Raw genomic sequence first — 22,836 nt, 5'->3', positions numbered from 1 at the left:
TTTGTTTTTTTACTGATCCACAATCAGGCTAAAACACTGTGGGCACAGACCAACGACTTCAAAGAAGTGATAGCTACCATAATTTCATGTTTCCTTCTACACGAAGTTTCACCAGGCTGGTGAAACAACAGGTGCTTCCTTAGGCTGGGTTTTTAATTCAGTTCCACAGAGCATCAAAAGACAAACATTGCATGATTCATCTTTATTGGGAATCATCAGATGTTGGCAACCAGATGTTCATCTATGACTAATTACATCTGAGAATTCCCTGTAAGGATGAAACTGGAAGTGGGCAGGTAGTGCGTGCCCTTCTAGTGAACTACGTGACTGAAAAACATAACACAAAGTACACACTGTGTGAAAATAGAGAAATGTTCCACCTCTCCAGGATATGGGATTGGATGGAAGTCAGTAACACCTTATACATGTGGCCATGACATACAGATAATCCTCAACTTACGCCCATTCATTTAGTGACAGTCAAAAGTTACAATGGTGATGAAAAACGTGGTTTGAACGGTAGTTGCACTTAAGACTGTCACAGGATTCCTGTGTGGTCACGTGATCAAAATTTTGATGCGTGGCAACTGGCATGTATTTTGTGACAATTGGATCACATGATCCTATTGTTTCCTTTCGTTATATCCAATTAATATATGAGTATGTAATGAGTATTACATACTCATACTTATATATATGCTTATATATTGTATAGTTATTTCATGCTTACGCTTATATATATGCTTATATATTGTATAGTTATTTCATGCTTACGCTTATATATACTGTGTGACTAAATAAATAAATAAATAAAAATAAAAAATGATCGCCATTTGTAACTTTCCCAGGAAGTTCCTGACAAAGAAAGTCAATGGGGAAACCTGGATTTGCTTAATGACCATGTTTCACTTAACAATGGCTGCAAAAAGATTATAAAATCAACTGTGACTCACTTAACAACCGCACTGCTTAGTGATGCATTTCCGGTCCCAATTGTGGTCATAAGTTGAGGACTAGCTGTAATATCTGTATCCCTGCTCTGAGAGCTTAAGGGAAGCTAGACTTTATTTATTTATTTATTTATTTATTTATTTATTTATTTATTTATTTATTTAAATTTTTATACCGCCCTTCTCCTGAAGGACTCAGGGCGGTGTACAGCCAGGATAAAAAACAGTAAATACACCCGTGATGGCGAACATATGGCACGTGTGCCAGAGGTGGCACGCAGAGCCCTCTCTGTGGGCACGGACGCTGCTGCCACCTGCTCTTCTGGTTTCCATTGCCTGCCAGCCGTCTTTGCAGGTGCAGGAGGGCCGGAAAATGGCCTGAAAACAGCCCCAAAAATGGCCAAAGCCCGGGCCTTTTTTGGGCCCATTTTGGGGTGGTTTTTTGGTCCCCTTTTCAGGCTGTTTTTCATGCCGTTTTTAGGCCATTTTTGGGCAGTTTTCAGGTCATTTTTGAGGCCATTTTTGAGGCCATTTTCAGGCTGTTTTTTGGGCCCAAAACACCCAAAAAACGGCCTGAAAAACGCCCCCAAAAATGGTCTGAAAACACCCTGGAAAACACCCTGAAAACCGGCCTGAAAACAGCCCAGAAAGTGACCAAAAATGGCCAAAAATCAGGCATGCGTGCACCAGTCAGCTGGTCTTTGGGTTTCCAGTGCTCTGGCATGTGCAAAGACCAGCTGACCAGTGCGCGCATGCATGCATGTTCCGGTTTGAGCACTTGGTGCTGAAAAGTTTCGCCATCACTGTTATATATCATTCTGGTAAGTTCTGACTGTGGTCTTCTTTGTTCTACGAGGGAAGGAAGGGGAAAAAAAGCTTTCTTGGCTTACCTAATTATTGTTTCATTGTCAATTTTCACAATACAGTAGGGGTCACTGCTACCTGTACTGAAAAAGGGAAAAAGAACAATACATACAGTATAAGGATATGTATGGCAGTAGGCCAAAAAAAGCTAATACAATCCTTGGTTGTATAAACAGAGCCATAGAATCAAAATAATGTGGAATATTAGTATTGCTTTATAAAGCCTTAGTAAGACCAAACCTGGAATAGTGACGTTGGAAAGAGTACAGAGAAGAGCAACTAAGATGATGAAAGGCCTGGAGACTAAAACGTATGAAGAATGGTTGCAGGATTTCGGTTTGGCTAGTCTAGAGAAAAGAAGGACTAGGGTGGACATGATAGCAGTTATTCCAGTATTTGAGAGGCTGCCACAAAGAGGAGGGGGTCAATTTATTTTCCAAAGCGCAGGGCAAGAAATAATGGATGGAAACTAAACAAGGAGAGAAGCAACCTGGAATTAAGGAGAAACTTCCCAACAGTGAGGACAATTAACCAGGGGGCTGGACTAGAAGACTATTGTGATTCTGATTCTTCCCCTACCACGTATATAACTAAATGAATATAAGAAATTATCCACCCATATATTAGTGAAACCAGAACGGCAGCTTGCCAGAAAGTGTCCCATACACTTCCCTTCCATTTTGTCATAAATTAATTAATGCTTAAAGATGTTTCCTCTAACTCATTTATCCAACTTTAAGTGCCAAGGAACCCTCCCTCAACCAACCTGTCTAAGCTTTGTAAAGTTGTATAATGAGGAAATTTGAGTTTACGTGACAAGCACATACTATCGTTTTGATAGGCAATCTGATCCTGTTTTTAAGGCTTTGGAAACCATGGGAATCCTAAAGGGCTGAAAACGAAGGGCAGGGTTTGCTACCCTTGGGAAGATTTGCACGGATTTCTTTTAATTCACAGAAACAAAAGCAGAAAACGAAATTTAAAACCCTCACTCTGCCACGTATGTGGCACGATCCTATTGCACTTATTAGGACTCAACCACATGTTGGAGGAAAGGTTAGTTTACCAGTTTCCGGTGAGGCGGGTAAACCTCTGTTCAAAACTAACCTAGCTGATAGGTTGATAGTTGGGGATAGCGGGAACTTCATTCCATCACCTTCTTCCAACCAACCAATCTATCCGCTGGCTGTTTTGTGAGAGAGGCGTACCTGTCTTGCATAAGATTGGGAGGCTGGTGTATTGTTCTTCCTGTCATCTGGGCTTCCCAAATATTGCCAGATCCGTATCAGAAATAGCCCAAGGGACAGGTTACCTATGTGGATCAGCTCTGAGCCATAGAGTTGAAGTCCACACTTCTTCAAGTTGCCAAGGTTGAGAAACACTGACGCATGCGGCTTACTGACAGACAGGACCAGTGGTGGGATTCAGCCGGTTCGGAACTATTTGGGAGAACCGGCAGTTAAATTGCTGGCTGGCCCTCCCCTCCCCTTCTAGGAGTCCCCACACGCCCCATTTTGGTTCCAGGAGGCTGCAGGGAGGCCTAATAGGCCCAAAACGGGGTGCAGGAGGTGCAGCCCCCGCCCCATGGCGTTTTCACTCCCAGGAGGCTGCAGAGAGGCTTACTAGGCCCAAAACGGAGCATGGGGAGGTACGTCCCCACCCAAGGCCCATTTTTGCTCTCAGGGGGGTGCAGGAGGCCAAGTGTTGCCTGTCACACCCACTGGCCCCACCCACCATGGCCACGCCCACCCAGCCGGTCATTAGGGCAGAGAACCGGTTGTTAAATTATTTGAATCCCACCACTGGACAGAACTAAGTACAGATTTCTTCAAATCTCTGAAAAAAAATTAGAAAGAACCTAGTGTTTTGTTCAAAGTTCCTAGCTTGAATATAAACACTGGATAAGAATCCTAGCTGTGGAAAGGATTTTGTTTTTCCATTCATGCTTATACTTATATATGTTATCTATATGTTGTACCTTGATGAACGTATCTTTTCTTTTATGTACACTGAGAGCATATGCACCAAGACAAATTCCTTGTGTGTCCAATCACACTTGGCCAATAAATTCTATTCTATTCTATTCTATTCTATTCTATTCTATTCTATTCTATTCTATTCTATTCTATTCTAACACATACTTGACAAATAAATAAATAAATAAAATAAAATTTTATTTTCTTCCTTTCAGACAAAGAAAACTGCAAAGCCAAGTGGGGAGACAACAATAAGGAAAAGTCACAATTGCTTTCTTCTGCACAGAAGGAACTATTCTGGAAAACCAGAATAGCCAAGGCAAGAAAATTATTCCCCGTTGTCTGTTTGATGGACTGGAAAATAATGCCATAAGCCCAGAACCAGAGTCTACAAGAAGAAAGAGACACAGCTCACTGGTTTCCTGATTCAGTCGATAAAAACGGTCTAGTGCACTCTGAGGACTCGTAACTGGATTTTTTTCATTAATATATTTGATAACAAAAGTGGGCAACATTTTTTGCTTTGTGGGCTGGGCTTATGAAGGGAGGGAGTACAGCAAACACTCCATTCACTGGATTTAAAATCAATTAAAAATAAACCAATTAGGTAATATGGTTCTTTTCCACCACTGAATGATTTTCTCCTTCAGCCAACCTAAACAAGACCATATTATTGATACAAAGAGAGCTTTTGATAGCACTTGGCAATAGCACTTATATACTGCTTTACAGTGCTTTTACAGCCCTCTCTAAGCGGTTTACAGAGTCAGCATATTTGCCCCCAACAATCTGGGTCCTCATTTTACCCACTTCGGAAGGATGAAAGGCTGAGTCAGCCTTGATGATTTAAAGAGGCCCAGAAACTCAAAATACAGGAATAAAATTTAGAATTAATTTCTTTGGCTACCTTGAACTAAGTTATTGGCTCATCTGATCATTCCAAATACTGAACCATTGTTTGGATAAGGCACACACCCACCCAATATGCTAATCTAGGGGCAAGAGTTCTCATTGTTCCCGGAAAAGGACAACTGGATGACATTTGGCAGAGGCAAAGGAACTACCAATCAAGGAACTACCAATACAGACAAACAAGCTAACCGTAAATAATAGTCTAATCAAGGAACCACCAAGAACACTCCCACTGACATTGTCAGGGCAAACCGTTAATATATAAAAATAAAAGCAAACCTCCTCCATTCTAGCACTGATGATGTTACCTGGTTTGGTAATGAAATGTCTGCAAGAAAACCACTCAGCGAATACCAAGGTCCCCACAAGTACAGGGCAGTGTTGAGCTTCAGGGTTTAGTGATCATGGATTTCCTGATGTTTTGTTGACAACTGTGGCAGTTGACATTTTCAAAGACAAGATCATCTGCCGTGCAAATCACAGGCAACTGAGCAGGGACTAAATGTGGTTCCTGTCTTCATAGACAAAGTGACATATATGGAGTTTGGGACAGAGGATCCACCTGGGTCTCTGACTTTGCACCACGTTTTATGGCAAGAATGAAGTTTGCCCTTGGAATAAAAGTGACTCACATATAATGCAGCCAAGTCAGGTCAGGTATTAAGAAACTGAAGGTGCTTGCAGGAAAGACGGGAAGGGTAGGGAGGTGTAGAGGAAGATAAATAGAAAAAGAATATAGTGCTATTTCAGATCAATTATAATTAGAACCCTGGGGTCTAACTTATTTCCTAGTTTACTACCTGCGATGCAAAAAGCCAGTATTTTTCTACCAAATGAATTCTAGCCTCTGCTTATTAAGTGAAGTCAGCTCCATTCCTGCCTGAGGCAGCCTATTTATTCTTCCTCTTAAATTGCTCAGACCTGAGAAATTACCAAGTGAGTTGCTCTTCATTTAGCTTGTGATAGTTGCAAGGGGAGCTATTTCAGCTAATGCTTGTTTTTTCCCCCCACCCCCACCCCAATATCAAGCGCATTTCTATCCATCCGTCCACCCACTGCCCACCACCGGAAGAACAAAAGCTGATTATACAAGGGCAATCACTCATCTTCCCAGCCAGAGAACAATAAAGCAGATGGAAAAACCATAGCCAAACAGGAAGCTTTCAATTAACATTAAGGAGGATTTGGGTTGAATGGAACTTATAAACAATCACAGAAGAATGAGGGTCACCAGAAGGGTAATCTAGCATATACTTCTAGCTACATTGGGACAATCAAAGTATAAGGAGACATTTCATATCAGATGCTTATTCGCATAGCCTGGTACCTCTTAAGTATTACTGTAGCAGTGGTAAAGGTAAAGGCTTCCCATATCCAGTCATGTTGGACTCCAGGTGGTGGTACTCATTTCCATTTCTTAGCCAAGGGAGCCAACATTGTCTGAAGATGCTTCCGTGGTCATGTGGTGCATGGAACACTGTTACCTTCCCACCAAAGTGGTACCTATTTATCTATTCACGTTTCTATGCTTTTGAACTGCTACGTGGGCAGGAGCTGGGGCACTCCTGCCCACCTAGCGCTTGTGTCTCGAACCTGGGCTGTCAGCTTTCCAGCTGACAAACTCAGCGTCTTTAACTGCTGAGGCATCCCATCCAGTGGTGAAATCCAACTTCTTTTACTACCGGTTCTGTGGGCGTGGCTTGGTGGGCATGGTATGGCTTGGGGTGTGTGGCTTGGGGGGGCCTGGCAGGGGAAGGATACTGCAAAATCTCCATTCCCACCTCACTCCAGGGGAAGGATACTGCAAAATCCCCATTCCCTCCGCACTCCTGGAGCCAGCTAGAGGTGGTATTTGCCGGTTGTCCAAACTGCTCAAAATTTCCGCTACCGGTTCTCCAGAACCTGTCAGAACCTGCTGGATTTCACCCCTGATCCCATCTCCTTACTAGCAGTGGTTCTACTGCTCAATCCTTTTGACTGGAGTTGGTAGGAATTAAACTTGAATGTAACTTTGCAATAATGGCGAATATCTGTCGCTCGGGTGTATGTAACTATTGACTAGGATAGGATAGGATAGGATAGGATAGGATAGGATAGGATAGGATAGGATAGGATAGGATAGGATAGGATAGGATAGGATAGGACAGGACAGGACAGAATAACAGAGTTGGAAGAGACCTTGGAGGTCTTCTAGTCCAACCCCCTGCTTAGGCAGGAAATATCCTATACCATTTCAGACAAATAGTTCTCCAATCACTTCTTCAAAACGTCCAGTGTTGGAGCACCCACAACTTCTGGAGGCAAGTTGTTCCACTAATTTAATTGTTCTAATTGTCAGGAAATTTCTTCTTAGTTCTAGGTTGCTTCTCCCCTTGATTAGTTCCCATTCATTGCTTCTTGTCCCACCTCCAAATGTTTTGGAGAATAGGTTGACCCCCTCTTCTTTGAGGTAGCACCTCAGATATTGGAACACCGCTATCATGTCACCCCTACTCCTTCTTTTCATTAAACTACATGATCCCAATTCCTGCAACCATTTTTATATGTTCTAGCCTCCAGTCCCCTGATTATCTTTGTTGATCTTCTTTGTATTCTTTCTAAAGTCTCAACTTCACAGCCCATCAAAAGGGAGTTTCAGCCATTCTTATCTTGCTCCTCTTCCAGAAGTACTATTCTTCAGTTCCTGCCAGCCACAGAAGCAGGTCCTTCAAATGAAACAAAAGGTGTTTGTTTATGGGCATACATACACATAAAAAAAGTGATGTGATTGTAGCCATCATCATGGTTTTTTGTACACCTCCCTCCACAGATGTTCTTATACAGGACATTAAACAAATTTAAGGCCACTCTCTATGTATTAACTGAGATTAAAGTTAATCTCTGGAAAATCCTAAAGTAATAGAGGACAGGTCTAGCTACTGAAGACTTCAGATTTGGAAAGCATATGCACTCAAATAGGGACCCTGCAACCGTCATTAAATATGAATCAGCATCTGGATTTTGATCATGTGACCATGGGGATGCTGCAATGGTCATAAATCTGAAAAATGAGTCACTTTCTTCAGCACCCTTGTAACTTCAAACAGTCACTAAATGAACTGTTGTAAGTCAAGGACTACCCATACTATTACTTGCAAGGAATGAAGATGGGAACAGAGAACATCTCCATCTATTTCTCCTGAGCACCCAGAGGCATCAAGTTGGTTCTGTAATAAACCAAAAGCTGCATAATACGGTCCTCATATGGCTCCAGCAGAGCTATTTATGTTTTTATGTTCTTATGACTCATATCTGGCTTGTGATAAACTTAATAAAAGTACTGTTTACATCAGTTGGCAAATCCACCCCACAATTTTCACTTTCTCAACCATACTTGGAGATGTGAGCAACTGAGGTCAGATTTTTCTCCGGAGTTCCTCAATTTTAACTGGAGAGAAATATTTGGCAAATTTCATCCCAGCTTTTAAAAGCTAAAGATTTCTTAGCTGTTGGCAACTGATCAAGGCAATAATTGTTTAACTTGCCTACTGAGTCTTCCAAAATTACAGTGTGAAATGTAGAGTTGGGGAAGAAAGGAAGGAAGGAGGAGAGGGGGGGAGAGAGAGAGAGAGAAAGAGAGAGAGAGAAAGAAAAAGAGAGAGAAAAAGAAAGAAAGAAAGAAAGAGAAAGAAAGAAAGAAAGAAAGAAAGAAAGAAAGAAAGAAAGAAAGAAAGAAAGAAAGAAAGAAAGAGGGAAGATTTACGAAATTAAAATTTTTGTAATTTCTTCTACCAATTAGTCACTTGGCCTTCTGGCAAGCATTCCCTAGATACAGGAAAGTTTATTAAGCTGCTGATCTGCGGTAGATAAGATTAATTTCCTTTGAACTGCAAATAAACAGATTTCATGGAAGCCAGGATAATAAGGGCCATTTCCCCAGAAAAACTGCAGTAGCTTTTGCAGCTGCAGAAATACTTTTTTGCCCCCAGCACATAAGCCAAACCTTTGGCAGGGACACATCTGAGTTTTTTTTACAGACAAGACTGGATTGGGATGGGATTGATTGTGGCTTAATGTGTTGTGTGAATGGAGTCTGTGTCTAATTCCTGCTGTCCCCATCTTTTTTTGTTGTTGTTGTTTGTTTACATTTATACCCCGCCCTTCTCCGAAGACTCAGGGCGGCTTACAATCTTGCATTGATGAGAAAGGATGGAGAGCATCCTTAAAATATCATGTTTAGTGTAAATTGCTTGGAAATAACTTTTTCTTTCTTTGTTGTTAATGTCCAAGTATGTTTAATACAGATTTAAATAATTTGTTTGTTAGACTTACAGAAAATTTTCCAATAGAAGAGAATACTGTAGCTCAGGGTTGAATTGTGGAATCCCCTGGTGCTGTCTGAGCTTAGTTGTTTTTCTTGAAGACATTTCATTACCCAACTATCTCAAAGGTGCTTTTCAAAAGGCAACTGGAATGTCTTTGTTTTTTCCTTGAAGACCCGTCACTTCTAATCCAAGAAGCTTCTTCAGTTCTGACTGAATGGTGGAGGACGGAAGGATGCAAGGAATATAAATCCTTCCATCCTCCACCATTCATTCAGAACTGAAGAAAGTTGCTTGAGAAGCAAAATGTCTTCAAGGAAAAAACAATTGCCTTTTGAAAAAGTACCTTTGGGAGAACCATGACCTAAATGAGTGCGGATCTTCATGGACACTTGGAATGGATACTTGCCAGCTCCTAACTTCCAGGGAACTGAAGTCTGCCAAGTTGGAAAAAGTGACACTAGTTCAGACTAATTTCAAAATTGAAACCATAATGAGAGATCCCCTCACAATAAATCACTGGACAGAGGAACAGGCACAGAGCTCACCTGGCTTTAATACTTCTTGAGGACAAGCGGAGAATAATTCTGGTTAAATAGGCGTTTATACAGATTACTAGACCTTTGCCATCTACCAAGTCTATTGGTTTGTATGTTTTATTTTATTTTATTTTATTTTGTCACAACAGTATATACAATCATCAACATAAACAATAACCCATCATGAGAGAAAAAGTATATATAAGTAAAAGTATAAGTAAAAGTATGCATATAATACTATAATGAAGGGAACAATAGGACAGGAACGGTAGGCACTTTTGTGCTCTTATGCACGCCCCTTATAGTCCTCTTAGGAATGGGGTGAGGTCAATAGTAGACAGTTTTTGGTTGAAGATTTTGGGGTTCTGAGTAGAGACTATAGAGTCAGGTAGTGAGTTCCAAGCGTTAACAACTCTGTTACAGAAGTCATATTTTCTGCAATCAAGTTTGAAGCGGTTGACATTAAGTTTGAATCTATTGTTTGCTCTTGTATTGTTGCGATTGAAGCTGAAGTAGTCTTTTACAGGAAGGATATTGCAATAGATGATTTTCTGTGTGTTAAACACAGATCATGTCGGAGTCAGTGGAGTTCTAAGTTTTCTAATCCCAGGATTTCAAGCCTGGTAGTATAAGGATAAAGGACCTTGTCAGCCCAACATGGAGAATACAGGAAGTCCTTGATTTACAATCCCAATTGAGCCCAAAATTTCTGTTGCAAAGTGAGACTTGTTAAGTGCATTTTGCCCCATTTTACGACCCTTCTTACCACAATTGTTAAGTGAATCCCTGCAGTTGTTGAGTTAGTAACACAATTGTTAAGTGAATCTGGCTTCCCCATTGATTTTGCTTGTCAGAAGGTTGCAAATGACGATCACATGATCCAAGGACACTACAACTATCAAAAATATGAACCCGTTGCCAAACATCCAAATTTTTATCATATGACCATGGGGATGCTGCAATGGTCGTGAGTGTGAACAATGGTCATAAGCAGCTTTTTTCAGTGACTCTGTAACTTGGAATGGTCAGTAAATGAACTGTTGTAAATCGAGGACTACTTGTTCTGGACCTCAGCATTCAAAACATATATTTCCACTAAGAAAGAACCCTGCCTAAGCAACTGACTTTATGTTGGCTTGGTTCACTCAGAGCCATGATGTGCACAAACTGTGGCTTGCAGAATTGACATTGGATGGGTTGGCACATACAACCTGCTAAGCTAGAAGTGAGAAGGGCTGAATTCATGCAGCACGCTAAGCCCCAAATCAAAGAAATAATGCTATGGCTTATGATTCATTCACATTTCTGGGATAATGTGCTTTCCTCCTGGGTAGAAAGTATGCCAACAGAGAGACCATTGTCCACGCAGACATGAACATAATGCCAATTGCTTTCAGAGCAGCAGCAGTTCTCCCAAATAGCAGCTCTGTGGGTAGAGAGGCACCATCCCACCAACCAACTTTGACCAGGGAGGCTGTGCTGACAGATAAAAGGAGAGGGGGGGGGGAAATCACACAACAGCCTAAAGAATGAAATCTCCATAGAGTCAAGGAATCAATCAAGCAGTTGTTGTATTTTCTTGATGAAAAATAGCAGCTGGGTATGGATTAACAAAAGCTGACAAGTGACAGACCTCTGAGGAATAGTCACCTGAACCCTGCAATCTTTTGGTTTCAATACAATGGGAATATCAACTTCCTGGTAAACCACAATTGGTCTCCTATGAGGTCAACATTCCCAGAACCTACAAAAAAGAACTAGACTGCACCCGTGAGATTCCAGTCCCTCTGGCAGCCATGAAAGCAGAACTCCTAGTAGCAATAGCGCTTACTCATATATTGCTCCACAGTGCTTTACAGCACTCTTTGAGTGGTTTACAGATTCAGCGTATCGCCCTCAATGATCTGGATCCTCATTTTACTGACCTCGGAAGGATGGAAGGCTGAGTCAACCTTGAGCTGGTCTTGGATCCAACTCCAGGCTATGGATAGAATTAACCTGCAATACCGCATTCTAACCACTGAGCCACCACAGCTAGTTAGTTGGATGGGAAGGGGTGATTCTGTAACAAGCCAATCGCAGTCCAGCAGATCACTGCCTTCTGAAGATTCTTCTGCAACCAGGAAGGTCTTAGCTAGGAAAACTTTGTTGTGGATGAGCCCTTAGGATACCTGGGAATCCAGTCACTATCTCAGGCCATCAGTCTTATCAAGCCGTGGTGGCACAGTGATAAGAATGCAGTATGCAGGCTACTTCTGCTGATTGCCAGTTGCCAGCAGTTCAGGCCTCACCGGCTTAAGGTTGACTCAACCTTCCATCCTTCCAAGATCAGTAAAATGAGGATCCAGATGGGCTGTAAAGCAGTGGGAAGCGGTATAGTCTAAATCAGGGGTCTCCAACCTTGGCAACACTAAGACTTGTGGACTTCAACTCCTAGAATCCCAAAGCTGGCTGAGGAATTCTGGGAGTTGAAGTCCACAAGTCTTAAAGTTGTCAAGGTTGGAGACCCCTGGTCTAAATGCTATTGCTTTTGCTATCAAACCTGGTGGTTTTTATCTAAGATCTGTGATAGAGGATTTCTCATCAGCTCAATACATAACATTCCTCTGAGGGTCAGATCTGATCTTTGTGATATATGTACCAGTTGTTCTTCACCTCCCTTCAACACATTCTTACTCCCTTTGCTACAATAGCCATACTTCACAATTTAAATGAGATAGGTGGTGGAGAAATGTTAAGAAATACATTTTAAGTTACAGAAGCTGCATTTATGCAATATGCTAACCTTGATTTGAACTATCTTAGTTGTTGTTGTTGTTTTTTGTAATACACTGTGCTGCAGAAACTGGATCAACAGTGATTTATTCAATAAATCATGGTTCAAATAATCAAGGCTGAATACAACATGTGAATCCTGGCAACACTTAAGTGCTCAACAAATGTTAAATATTTTTGCTCATTCTTTTATGGTGGCAAATATACACCCTTAAAGTGCCACATTATAATTTGTTTAATCTGATCATAAGCCTTATTGGCCTTATTTTGATAATATACTGTGCCATAAATCATAATAAGAGATCTCTCTTTGCTACAATCACATTGGGTTGCCTTAATTAAGGATGTCGGCTGAAGATAAAGGTTGGGTTTATTGAAAAACAGTAGATATTACAAGGACAATTTACTTCAATTTCCACAATTCGCCATTATTTGCTAAATTTGCTAGGAATTCTGGGAGCACATTACAGAAAGCTGAGATAGTCACTGTGAGGGTGGAAATGTTTTAAACAGTACATGCAGCATAATTATTCAGAGAAGTGTCCAACAGAAGGCTCAAACCAACGGGGGTGCTAATTAAAAACTCCTTAAAAACACTTCAAATCAGAAATTACATTTCTGCACTAAGTTAGTAGATTTTAAAGCTCTTTTTTTCTTCCGCTGAAGAAAATTAAAACTTCAGCTTCAGTCTGATTTAAGTAGAGATGGTCAAAACATTACTAGAATGATAATGTGTTCAGGGTACAGATAGTCCCCAACTTGCAACTATTAGTAATGGTAATAGAGCTTGCCCATTATCGTCATAAGTCGTGACAGTTGTAGAGCAGGTCATCATGTGACCAACCTGATTTTATGACTTTTTGTTGTAATGGTGGGTAAGTAACTCACTATGCTAATTAAATGAGCCCGTTGTTCACCATGGAGAGTTTTTGCTGAAAATCAGAAGTAAACACTTCTGGTTTTTTGTTTACAGAAAAATATGTTGTAAATATGTTGTAAAAATATACAGTAAATGACTGTAATTGCAGTCATCTGACAGCTAATAGCAGCAAATGCAGGCTGGTTGCTGAATACCTGAATTGCAGTCAGAGAGGAGGTGTTTCTATTGGAGCTCTAGAATCAGCTCATAAGTACTTTTAGGGAGGGGTCCATGAAAACTTTGAGTGGTTGCTAAGGTACCTATCATAAGTTGAGGACTAGGTGTATGCCTGATGCTGATGTTTCATCCAGAATACCACAATTTCTGGAATACTACTGGGAAAAAACCATCATGGCCCAACTGGTGTGGCCCATGGGAGACAATGATGGTTCTGAGAAATTTCTGTAATGACTCAGTCCTCTGACAGTAGGATATACATATAGAAAGCCTTGCATTTTCCTACACATGACTTCCTCCTAAACATGAACACCTCAGATTTCTGAAGAGGAAATTCGTCACAAGACATTTCTGCATTTTCAGTCCTGGTTCCCAGACTCTGGCCCTCCCAAAATAGCAAACAAACTTAGTCAGACTGCATGACTTCAAGCTGTAACTGGAAAACTCACAAGTGAGAATGCCTGTCCCCTAAACACAGACAATTAGGGCTTGGTTTATATATAAACCAGTGTTTCTCAAAGCTAGCTAGGGAATTCTGGGAGTTGAAGTCCAGACATCTTAAAGGCTTTGAGACTGAGAAATGCTGAGAAATCATGTCACCACAAACCATAACCATCAGATTATGTAATCTAAAGTTCTTTGTGTTGTAAGAATGCAGGAACTGTCTTCTATGAACTTAGCCACAACATTAAGACATGATAATATTTATTTGTTGGATCATAGCATGATATATAGGTAGTCCTCAATTTATGACTATAACTGAGCCCAGAATTATGACTGTAAATTGTGGCAATTGTTCAGTGGGTAACCAAATGACAGCACCTGCTTTTTCTGTGGTAGTCCTTAAGTAAACAGAGTGGTGTTACATCCGTTTTCTTCAACGGGCATTTTTTTTGCTGGAAACCAGAAGTAAATAGTGGAAACTGCCAAAAAATGCAGTTACAAACAGCTATAAATTTGAATTAGTTACCAAGCACCCAAAATGTGATTATGTGATTATAGCGGAGATAGGATGTGCAGCTGTTGAAACTGCAGAACCAGGTCATAAGTAGCTCTGAGGAGACCATTTGCAACTTTGAATAGTTGGTACGTAACCAGTTGTTACGTGACAGTTTTTATTTTCCTGGGCTCCAAGATCACTACAGATGGGGATTGCAGCCAAGAAATTAAAAGACGCTTGCTCCTGGGGAGGAAAGCTATGGCAAATCTAGACAGCGTACTAAAAAGCAGAGACATCACCCTGCCAACAAAAGTGCGTATAGTCAAAGCTATGGTTTTCCCAGTTGCAATGTATGGCTGTGAAGGTTGGACCATAAGAAAGGCTGAACGCCAAAGAATTGAGGCCTTTGAACTCTCGTGCTGGAGAAGACTCCTGCGAGTCCCTTGGACTGCAAGGCGAACAAACAAGTCAGTACTAGAGGAGATCAACCTTGACTGCTCTTTAGAAGGCCATATCATGAAGATGAAACTGAAATACTTTGGCCACTTAATGAGAAAGAAGGACTCACTGAAGAAGAGCCTAATTCTGGGAAAGATTGAGGGCAAAAGAAGAAGGGAACGAGGTGGCTGGATGGAGTCACTGAAGCAGTAGGTATGAGTCTAAATGGACTCCAGAGGATGGTAGAGGACAGGAAGGCCTGGAGGAATGTTGTCCATTGGGTCGCGATGGGTCGGACACGACTTCGCAACTAACAACAACAACAACAACAACCAGTTGTTAAATGACGACTACCTGTATGAACATAACACTTGTGTTTAGTTAACCAGGTTTAAGATTTAGCAGTTATATGGACCTAAGCCACAAACTGACCAATTAACATAGTTCAAGGTTGGAGAATTCTAGGAACTGTAGTCCCAAAACAGATGAAAGCTGGAAAGGTCTTCTGCTATCTGGCAACCTAGAACCTAAAGAAAAAATTATCAGGTCTTCTGGCAATCTAGAACTAAGAAGACATTTCCTAATGGTGAGAACAATCAACCAATGGATTGGCTTGCCTTCAGAAATTGTGAGTGCCCCACCACTAGAGGCGTTCAAGAAGAGGATGGATAACCACTTGTCTGAAATGGTATAGAGTACAGAGTCTCCTGCTCGAGCAGAGGGTTAAACTAGATGAGCTCTCAAGTCCCTTCCAACTCTGTTATTCTATGTTGTTCTATGTTATCCAGCTTGCATTACAGTGTTCCTGGCCTGGTATCATGAAGATGAATTGGGATCATGACTCCCAAAATTCCCCAGCCAAAATAGTTCCACAGATCTTTTTCTTCCTAGTGTAAAATCTTTATTCTAAGACAGTATCATATATCTTGCCAAGCTATGACATATTTATTTCCCTTTTGGAGTCAGTGTATTATGCAAACCGCAGCCACTGTATTTTGCAACTATCGTTTGCCGCGCTGAACCGAAACAAGATTATCTTATTCAAAAAGCTATGCTTCAAAACAAAGTACAATATAATATATAGATCCATCTTAAGATTCCCTTAGTTTAACGTAACAGAGTTTGTGCCCCGGAGCAGAGCTTCTTAAAACAAGATCTATGGCATTTCAAGACAATCTCCCAATTCCTCTGATGTCATTTTAAAGTGCAACCTGTATGATTAAGGTAGTTTTGACTGATTAATGGATGTCAAGATGCTACGAACATGGGCAGGTTTATATGTCTGCCAGACTACAGAAGTTGCATGAAGCCGACCAACTAAACCTAATCAAGGAGAGAACCAACCTAGAACTAAGGAAAAATTGCCTGACAAGTTAGAACAATTAACCAGTAGAATGGCTTGCCTTCAGAAGTTGTGGGTGTTCCATCACTGAAGACTTTGGATGTTTTCTAGACCAACCCCCCCACAAGGATACCCTACGCCATTCTGGACAATGAACAACCAATCTCTTCTTAAAAACCTCCAGTGTTGGAGCACCCACAACTTCTGGAGGCAAATCATTCCACTGATTAATTGTTCTACTGTAAGCGTCAGGAAATTACCTGACTCCATAGTCTCTACTCAAAATCCCAAAATCTTCAACCAAAAACTGTCTACTATTGACCTCACCCCATTCCTGAGAGGACTATAAGGGGCGTGCATAAGAGCACAAATGTGCCTACCGTTCCTGTCCTATTGTTCCCTTCATTCTATCCAATTAATATAGTTGATGCATAATTTTAATTTTATATATATATATATATATATATATATATATATATATATATATATATATATATATATATATATAGGTCTTTAGTTATTCGGGTTTTCTCCTCGTAAAATTGGAAGTGTCTTGGCGATGTTTCGAAGTCTCATTCGTCATCTTCAGGCTTCAGCCGTGCTCCCAGAAGCACGGCTGAAGCCTGAAGATGAGACTTCGTCAAACGCCGCCAAGACACTTCCAATTTTACGCGGAGAAAACCCAATAACCAAAGACCTACATACAAACACCCGCGAAAACCTCAGAAAACATATATATATATATATATATATATATATATATATATATATATATATATATATTTATATATATATTTATATATATATTTATATATATTTATATATATATTATTTGCATTTATATCCCGCCCTTCTCCAAAGACTCAGGGCGGCTTACACTATGTCAAGCAATAGTCTTCATCCATTTGTATATTATATACAAAGTCAACTTATTGCCCCCAACAATATGGGTCCTCATTTTACCTACCTTATAAAGGATGGAAGGCTGAGTCAACCTTGGGCCTGGTGGGACTAGAACGTGCAGTAATTGCAAGCAGCTGTGTTAATAACAGACTGTTTTATCAGTCTGAGCCACCAGAGGCCCAGATATGCTGTTTTATCTATGACATTTGTTTGTGTATACTGTTGTGACAAAAATAAATAAATAAATAGATAAAAAATTCTCCTTAGTTCTAGGTTGGTTCTCTCTATGATTAGTTTCCATCCATTGCTTCTTGTCCTGCCCTCAGGTGCTTTGGAAAAGGGCACATATAGTCATACAACAAACCTCTGACACACCCGGCACAGAGGTCCTGTAAGCTTCCACACTGTCTTCATGAACTGGCAAGCGTTGAGATAGGGAACAACGGAATGTAAAACAAAAGCATTCTTAGCAGTCATGGTTCACCGGCTTCGTTTGTTAATCATTTGTAAACTGTAAACAACACCTATCTTGCCTCTAAAGTCTTTTGTTTTGACTCATTGCTGAACGTTGCTATCCCGACTCTGTGTGTACAATGCAAGATAAGCAAAGTGATTGCTCGAGGCTTCTAGTTTTGCTCCTTCTCCATTTCCTTCTCTCCAACAGATCACCAGAAGTCTTGCAAAGCACTCCAGTGGTGTCTTGGGCTAAAGTCAAAAACCAATCAAGCAGGCAGCTCTTCCACCCAGAGGCCTCCATAAGATCTCAGACTTTTGTCAAAAGCAAATGTTGGACCAGGACAATACAAGTTCCTCTCCAGGTGTGAAATCCAGCAGGTTCTGAAAGGTTCTGGAGAACGTGTCCAGAAATATTTTACTAGAAGAGTTCTTCGTACCTCCGAAAACAACAAAATACCTTATATCACCAGACTTGAAATCCTGGGATTAGAAAACTTAGAACTCCGCCGACTTCGACATGACCTGTGTTTAACACAGAGAATCATCTATTGCAATATCCTTCCTGTAAAAGACTACTTCAGCTTCAATCGCAATAATACAAGAGCAAACAATAGATTCAAACTTAATGTCAACTGCTTCAAACTTGATTGCAGAAAATATGACTTCTGTAACAGAGTTGTTAACACTTGGAACTCATTACCAGACTCTAGAGTCTCTACTCAAAATTCCAAAATCTTCAACCAAAAACTGTCTACTATTGACCTCACCCCATTCCTAAGAGGACAATAAGGGGCGTGCATAAGAGCACAAATGTGCCTACCGTTCCTGTCCTATTGTTCCCTTTCGTTATAACAAATTAACATGGTGGTTGCATACTTCTGCTTATATATATATATTTCTTTTATAATGTGTTGATTTTCTTACATTGATGTTTGTGTATACTGTTGTGACAAAATGAAAAAAAAAAACCTAGTAGTGGAAATTTTAAGCAGTTCAGAGAACCAGTAGCAGAATTTCGAGTAGTTTGGAAAACTGGCAAACACCACGTCTGGCTGGCCCCAGAGTGGGGTGGGAATGGAAATTTTGCAGTATCCTTCTCCTGCCATGCCCACCAAGCCATGCCCACAGAACTGGTAGTAAAAAATTTTAGATTTCACCACTGTTCCTCTCCTTTCATACCCAAATGCACAACACAAAGTACAAAAGTTGCAAAGCTTGCATCGCAACAGTGCAATGCTGCTTTTCTTATTCCCCCCCCCCCTCCCATTGACTACCATCTTGTGACAGAGGACATTTGCAAGGAGAATAAAAGAAAGTAAATATTATAATGGAATGTAGTGGGCTATATATTTTGTGTGAGTGAAAGAGAGTGAAGACTGTCCCTCCCTAATCAGTGGTGGGTTTCTACCGGTTCAGGCGAGCCGGTAGCAGCGATGGTGAGCTGAGAGTGAACCAGTTTGCTCCAACTGTCAGCTGGACCCTCCCACCCGCCGCTGCACTATACCTACCTATATTCGTTTGTTTTTAGCCCAGCTGATAGGCATGGCAGAGCAGATTGCCATGCTTCAGCTGTTCTGAAATGCAATGCACTTGTGCGAAGCACGGGCAAAGCACGTGCAGGAAGCGAACTGGTTGTTACACTGGTTGAAACCCACAACTGTCCCTAATAATTGTCAGAGTATGTGGTAGATGCATGAAGAATACTCAGTCTGGCAAGATTCTGTCTGCAGGCATGGAAAAACTCCACTTGGAAGAATCAATATGTTGACATTTTTGGATTTGGGGCCTGATATTATGGTGGCCGCAGTTTCTGGAGCAAAGTTTGTGCTTTTTAACCTTTGAAGCTTGTAATAGGTTTGAGGTTTGACTAGATTCATAATAACCATCTTGAATTAAACAAATGAATGTCCTTGTTTACAAGATATCAGCTAGAATTATGCTCAGAATTTGATTATTAGAAAATAATCAAAAATTGGAGGAAAAAATAGAGGCATGGAAAAGAATATGCAATTGCTTTAATTTGCACCTAATTGTTCAATCTTAAAATTAGCAGTTCTTAAAATAAAAGATGTAAGTTGCTTTCTAGAGTAAACTACAGCCTAATTTTTCAGTCTTATTTGTTAACCTTAAAACATATTTTATCTCATTTTTTTTCTACCTAAGCAAACTGAGAAGCCCATCAGCCTGTAACAAAACATGTTTTCTTCCTAGAGGCCTTTGGCGCAGTTATCATTGAATAAACAATTTTTAAAAGGTCACACTTAAATCATTTCCTCTCTGAAAAATTTTATGCTTTGTTGACAAAGCCACAAGGTCTCCAATTAGCTAGGGAGAGCTTTCCAGTAAACCATACTGGCAAATAAGGGCTCTGAATGGAGACCATAGAGTTCTAATGTAAAATTTAAAGGGATTCATCTGATAAGTAGAAATCTGAAATGGGTCCTTCCTTCAATAGATGAGTGCAGAAGAGAAAGTGATAAGGCTAAAAGTCTTACCAACATTCCACTCCAAGCCCAAAAATAAATAAAAAATAATAAAAAATAAATAACACTCTAAGCTAAAAAATAAATAATAAAAAGAATAACAGACTTGGAAGGGACCTTGAAGATCTTCTAGTCTAACCCCCTGCTCAAGCGGGAGACTGTTCTGGATAAAATGGCTATCCAGTCTCTTCCTAAAAAACTCCAATGATGGTGTACCCACAACTTCTGAAGGCAACCTATTCCACTGATTAATTTTTAATCACTGTTGGGAAATTTCTTTTTAGTTCTAGATTGGCTCTCTTTGACCGGTTTCCATCCATTACTTCTTGTCTTGCCCTGAAAGTGCTTTGGAGGATAGATTGTCCCCCTTTTCTTTGTGACCCTCAAATATTGGAAGACTGTGATCATGTCACCCTAGTCCTTCTCTTCGCTAGATTAAACCTACCCAGTACCTGCAACTGTTTATTGTATGTTTTAGTGTCCAGCCCTCTAATCATCTTTATTGCTCTTCTCTGCACTTTTTCTAGTGTCTCAATATCTTTTCATATCTTACAGTACAGGTAGTCCTCAATTTATGACCAAAATGGAGCCCAAAATTTATGTTGCTAAGTGAGACATTTGTTAAGTAAAGAAATTTTATGACTTTTCTTGCCACAGTTATTAAATGAATCACTGAAGTTGTTAAGTTAGTATCCCAATTATTAAGTGAATCTGGCTTCCCCGTTGACTTTGCTTATCAGAAGGTTGCAAAAGGGGATCACATGACTCCCGGACAATGTCATTGTCATAAAAATGAACCAGTTGCGAAGCATCCCAATTTCAATCATGTGACCATGGGAATACTGTAATGGTCGTGTGAAAAACAGTCATAAGTCATGTTTTTCAGTGCTGTTGTAACTTTGAACAGTCACTAAATGAACTGTTGTAAGTCAAGGACTACCTGCATTCCAAGCACTATAAAATAGTACTAATAGTTCATATGAGCTTGATGCTATTCCTCTGTGGGTATTTTTGCCAGCTACACCACACTGCTGGCTCATATTTAAGTGGCTGTCCACTAGATTCCTTTTGTTTTTTTCTTGACTAAGTATAAAATGTTACTTTTCTCATCAATGAATTGCATTTTGTTGGAAAGGTTCAAGTCTGGATCTTGAAAGGTTCAAGTCTGGATCTTCAGCCTATCTTCTAAAGCAGGTATCTCCAACCTTGGCAACTTTAAGACTTGTGGACTTCAACTCCCAGAGTTCCTCAGCCAGCTTTGCTGGCTGAGGAACTCTGGGAGTTGAAGTCCACAAGTCTTAAAGTTGCCAAGGTTGGAGACACCTGTTCTAAAGTGTTGGCTATCCTATGCCCCTCATCTAAATCATTTATGAAGATGTACAGGGCCAAAGATAGAACTGCATGCTTCTCTCATGTAGATGTCGTTCCACTGAGGACTACACATTGTGATTTGTTAGCCAATTACAAATCCATCCGATGGTGATGTTTTCTAACCAATATTTTTCTATCTTACCAAGAAGTAGGTTGTGGTCTACTTTGTCAAATGCTTTTCTGAGGTCTAAGTATACCATATCCACAGCATTTCACTGGTCCACTAATTTAGTTACTTTGTCAAAGAATGCAACAAGATAAAATAAAGACAAATAATAAAAATAAAGCTTAAAACAATTTTATCCACCCTGACAACCTCACAATAGATTTGACGTCATCCTGAAATTATGGATGTTAGGCTCACTCAGTAGTGTTGCAAAAATATTTATAGAATAACATAAACGGAATCACTGTTTTTAGAATTTATGCTCTGTTACTTTCCTAATCTTTCCATTCCTCTGTCAGCTTGATTTATTTGATCGTGTTTTACACTTCTATGGGTGACACACAATTTAAACATTTATTATCTTTACTTCTCAAGAGATCATTGAGTCCTTTTACCTGTGGCCTTAATGATCCTCTACTCTTAATGCTACACTACTCTTCTCACAACTTGTGTGCTTTGGGCAGCTACGTACATTTTCTTTTCGTCTGATTGCAACACAGTCCATATCACAAAGTCTGTAGAGATTCTCAGTCATCCAGGTCATGGTTGTCCCAAAGGTGCTTTTTCAGGAAGCAACTGGACTTCCTTGTTTTTTCTTTGAAGATGTTTCATTTCTTATCCAAGAAGCTTCCATTCAGTGGGACTCAGTCTTTTTGCTACACGAGTTCTCAAGCTGATTTCACAAGCATTTTATTGGTGAACCTAAATTTAATTCTTCTATAGGCAGTCCTGGACTTACAATCATTCATTTACAGGCTTTTTGAAATTACAGTATCACTAGAGGAAGGGGAAGTAGGCAAGAGGAAGGAAAGGAGGAGGAAGAAGGTAGGAAAGGTGAGAAGGGAGGGAGGGAAAAGAGGAGAAGAAGGTTTGTTGTGAAATGAAGGAGAAGAGAGGGTAGAAGAGCAACCCCAAACAGAATTAAAGTGTTTTATTTTTGTACTTGAAAAAATATGTATGATTATGTATGAATAAGAGAATGTACATTTAGAATATGTATATAAGAAAATAAAAAATAAAAAAGTTCATACAAAAAAAGGAAATTACAGTATCACTGGAAAAAAAGTGATTTAAAAGCAGTCCTCCCACTTACAATTGTTGAAACATCCCCATGGTCACATGATCAAAATTAAAGCTCCAGCTTGAATTCATGTATTAATGCAGTGTCATGTGATCATCATTTGCCACCTGCCCAGCCAGCTAATAAGCAAAGTCAGCGGGGGAAGGCAGATTCGCTTAACAACCATGTGATTCCCTTAACAACTTCAGTTTGCTTGACAGACCTGCAAAGGTCATAAATGTGATGATTAATTGCAAAGTTTCT

The 22,836-nt window shown here is 40.2% G+C and overlaps 1 protein-coding gene across 3 annotated transcripts in view; it reads right to left on the bottom strand.

The window, feature by feature from the left end:
- Window positions 1-22,836, bottom strand: part of LOC131188794 (ras GTPase-activating protein 4-like) — a 90,896-nt gene that overhangs the window by 50,302 nt on the left and 17,758 nt on the right. For 2 of the 3 annotated variants that reach the window (XM_058164353.1, XM_058164355.1), the window contains exon 2: window positions 1,841-1,897. The exons of the other annotated variant lie outside the window; for it this stretch is intronic. In XM_058164353.1, coding sequence (XP_058020336.1) covers window positions 1,841-1,897 — 57 coding nt within the window. The remainder of the gene's footprint in view (window positions 1-1,840; window positions 1,898-22,836) is intronic. 3 annotated transcript variants of the gene reach the window in all.

Source organism: Ahaetulla prasina, chromosome 1 (assembly GCF_028640845.1).
Source record: "Ahaetulla prasina isolate Xishuangbanna chromosome 1, ASM2864084v1, whole genome shotgun sequence".
In the NCBI taxonomy this organism is placed as follows: Eukaryota; Metazoa; Chordata; class Lepidosauria; order Squamata; family Colubridae; genus Ahaetulla; species Ahaetulla prasina.
The sequence above is the reverse complement of the archived record's forward strand: the minus strand, read 5'-3'. Positions and strand labels throughout refer to the sequence as shown.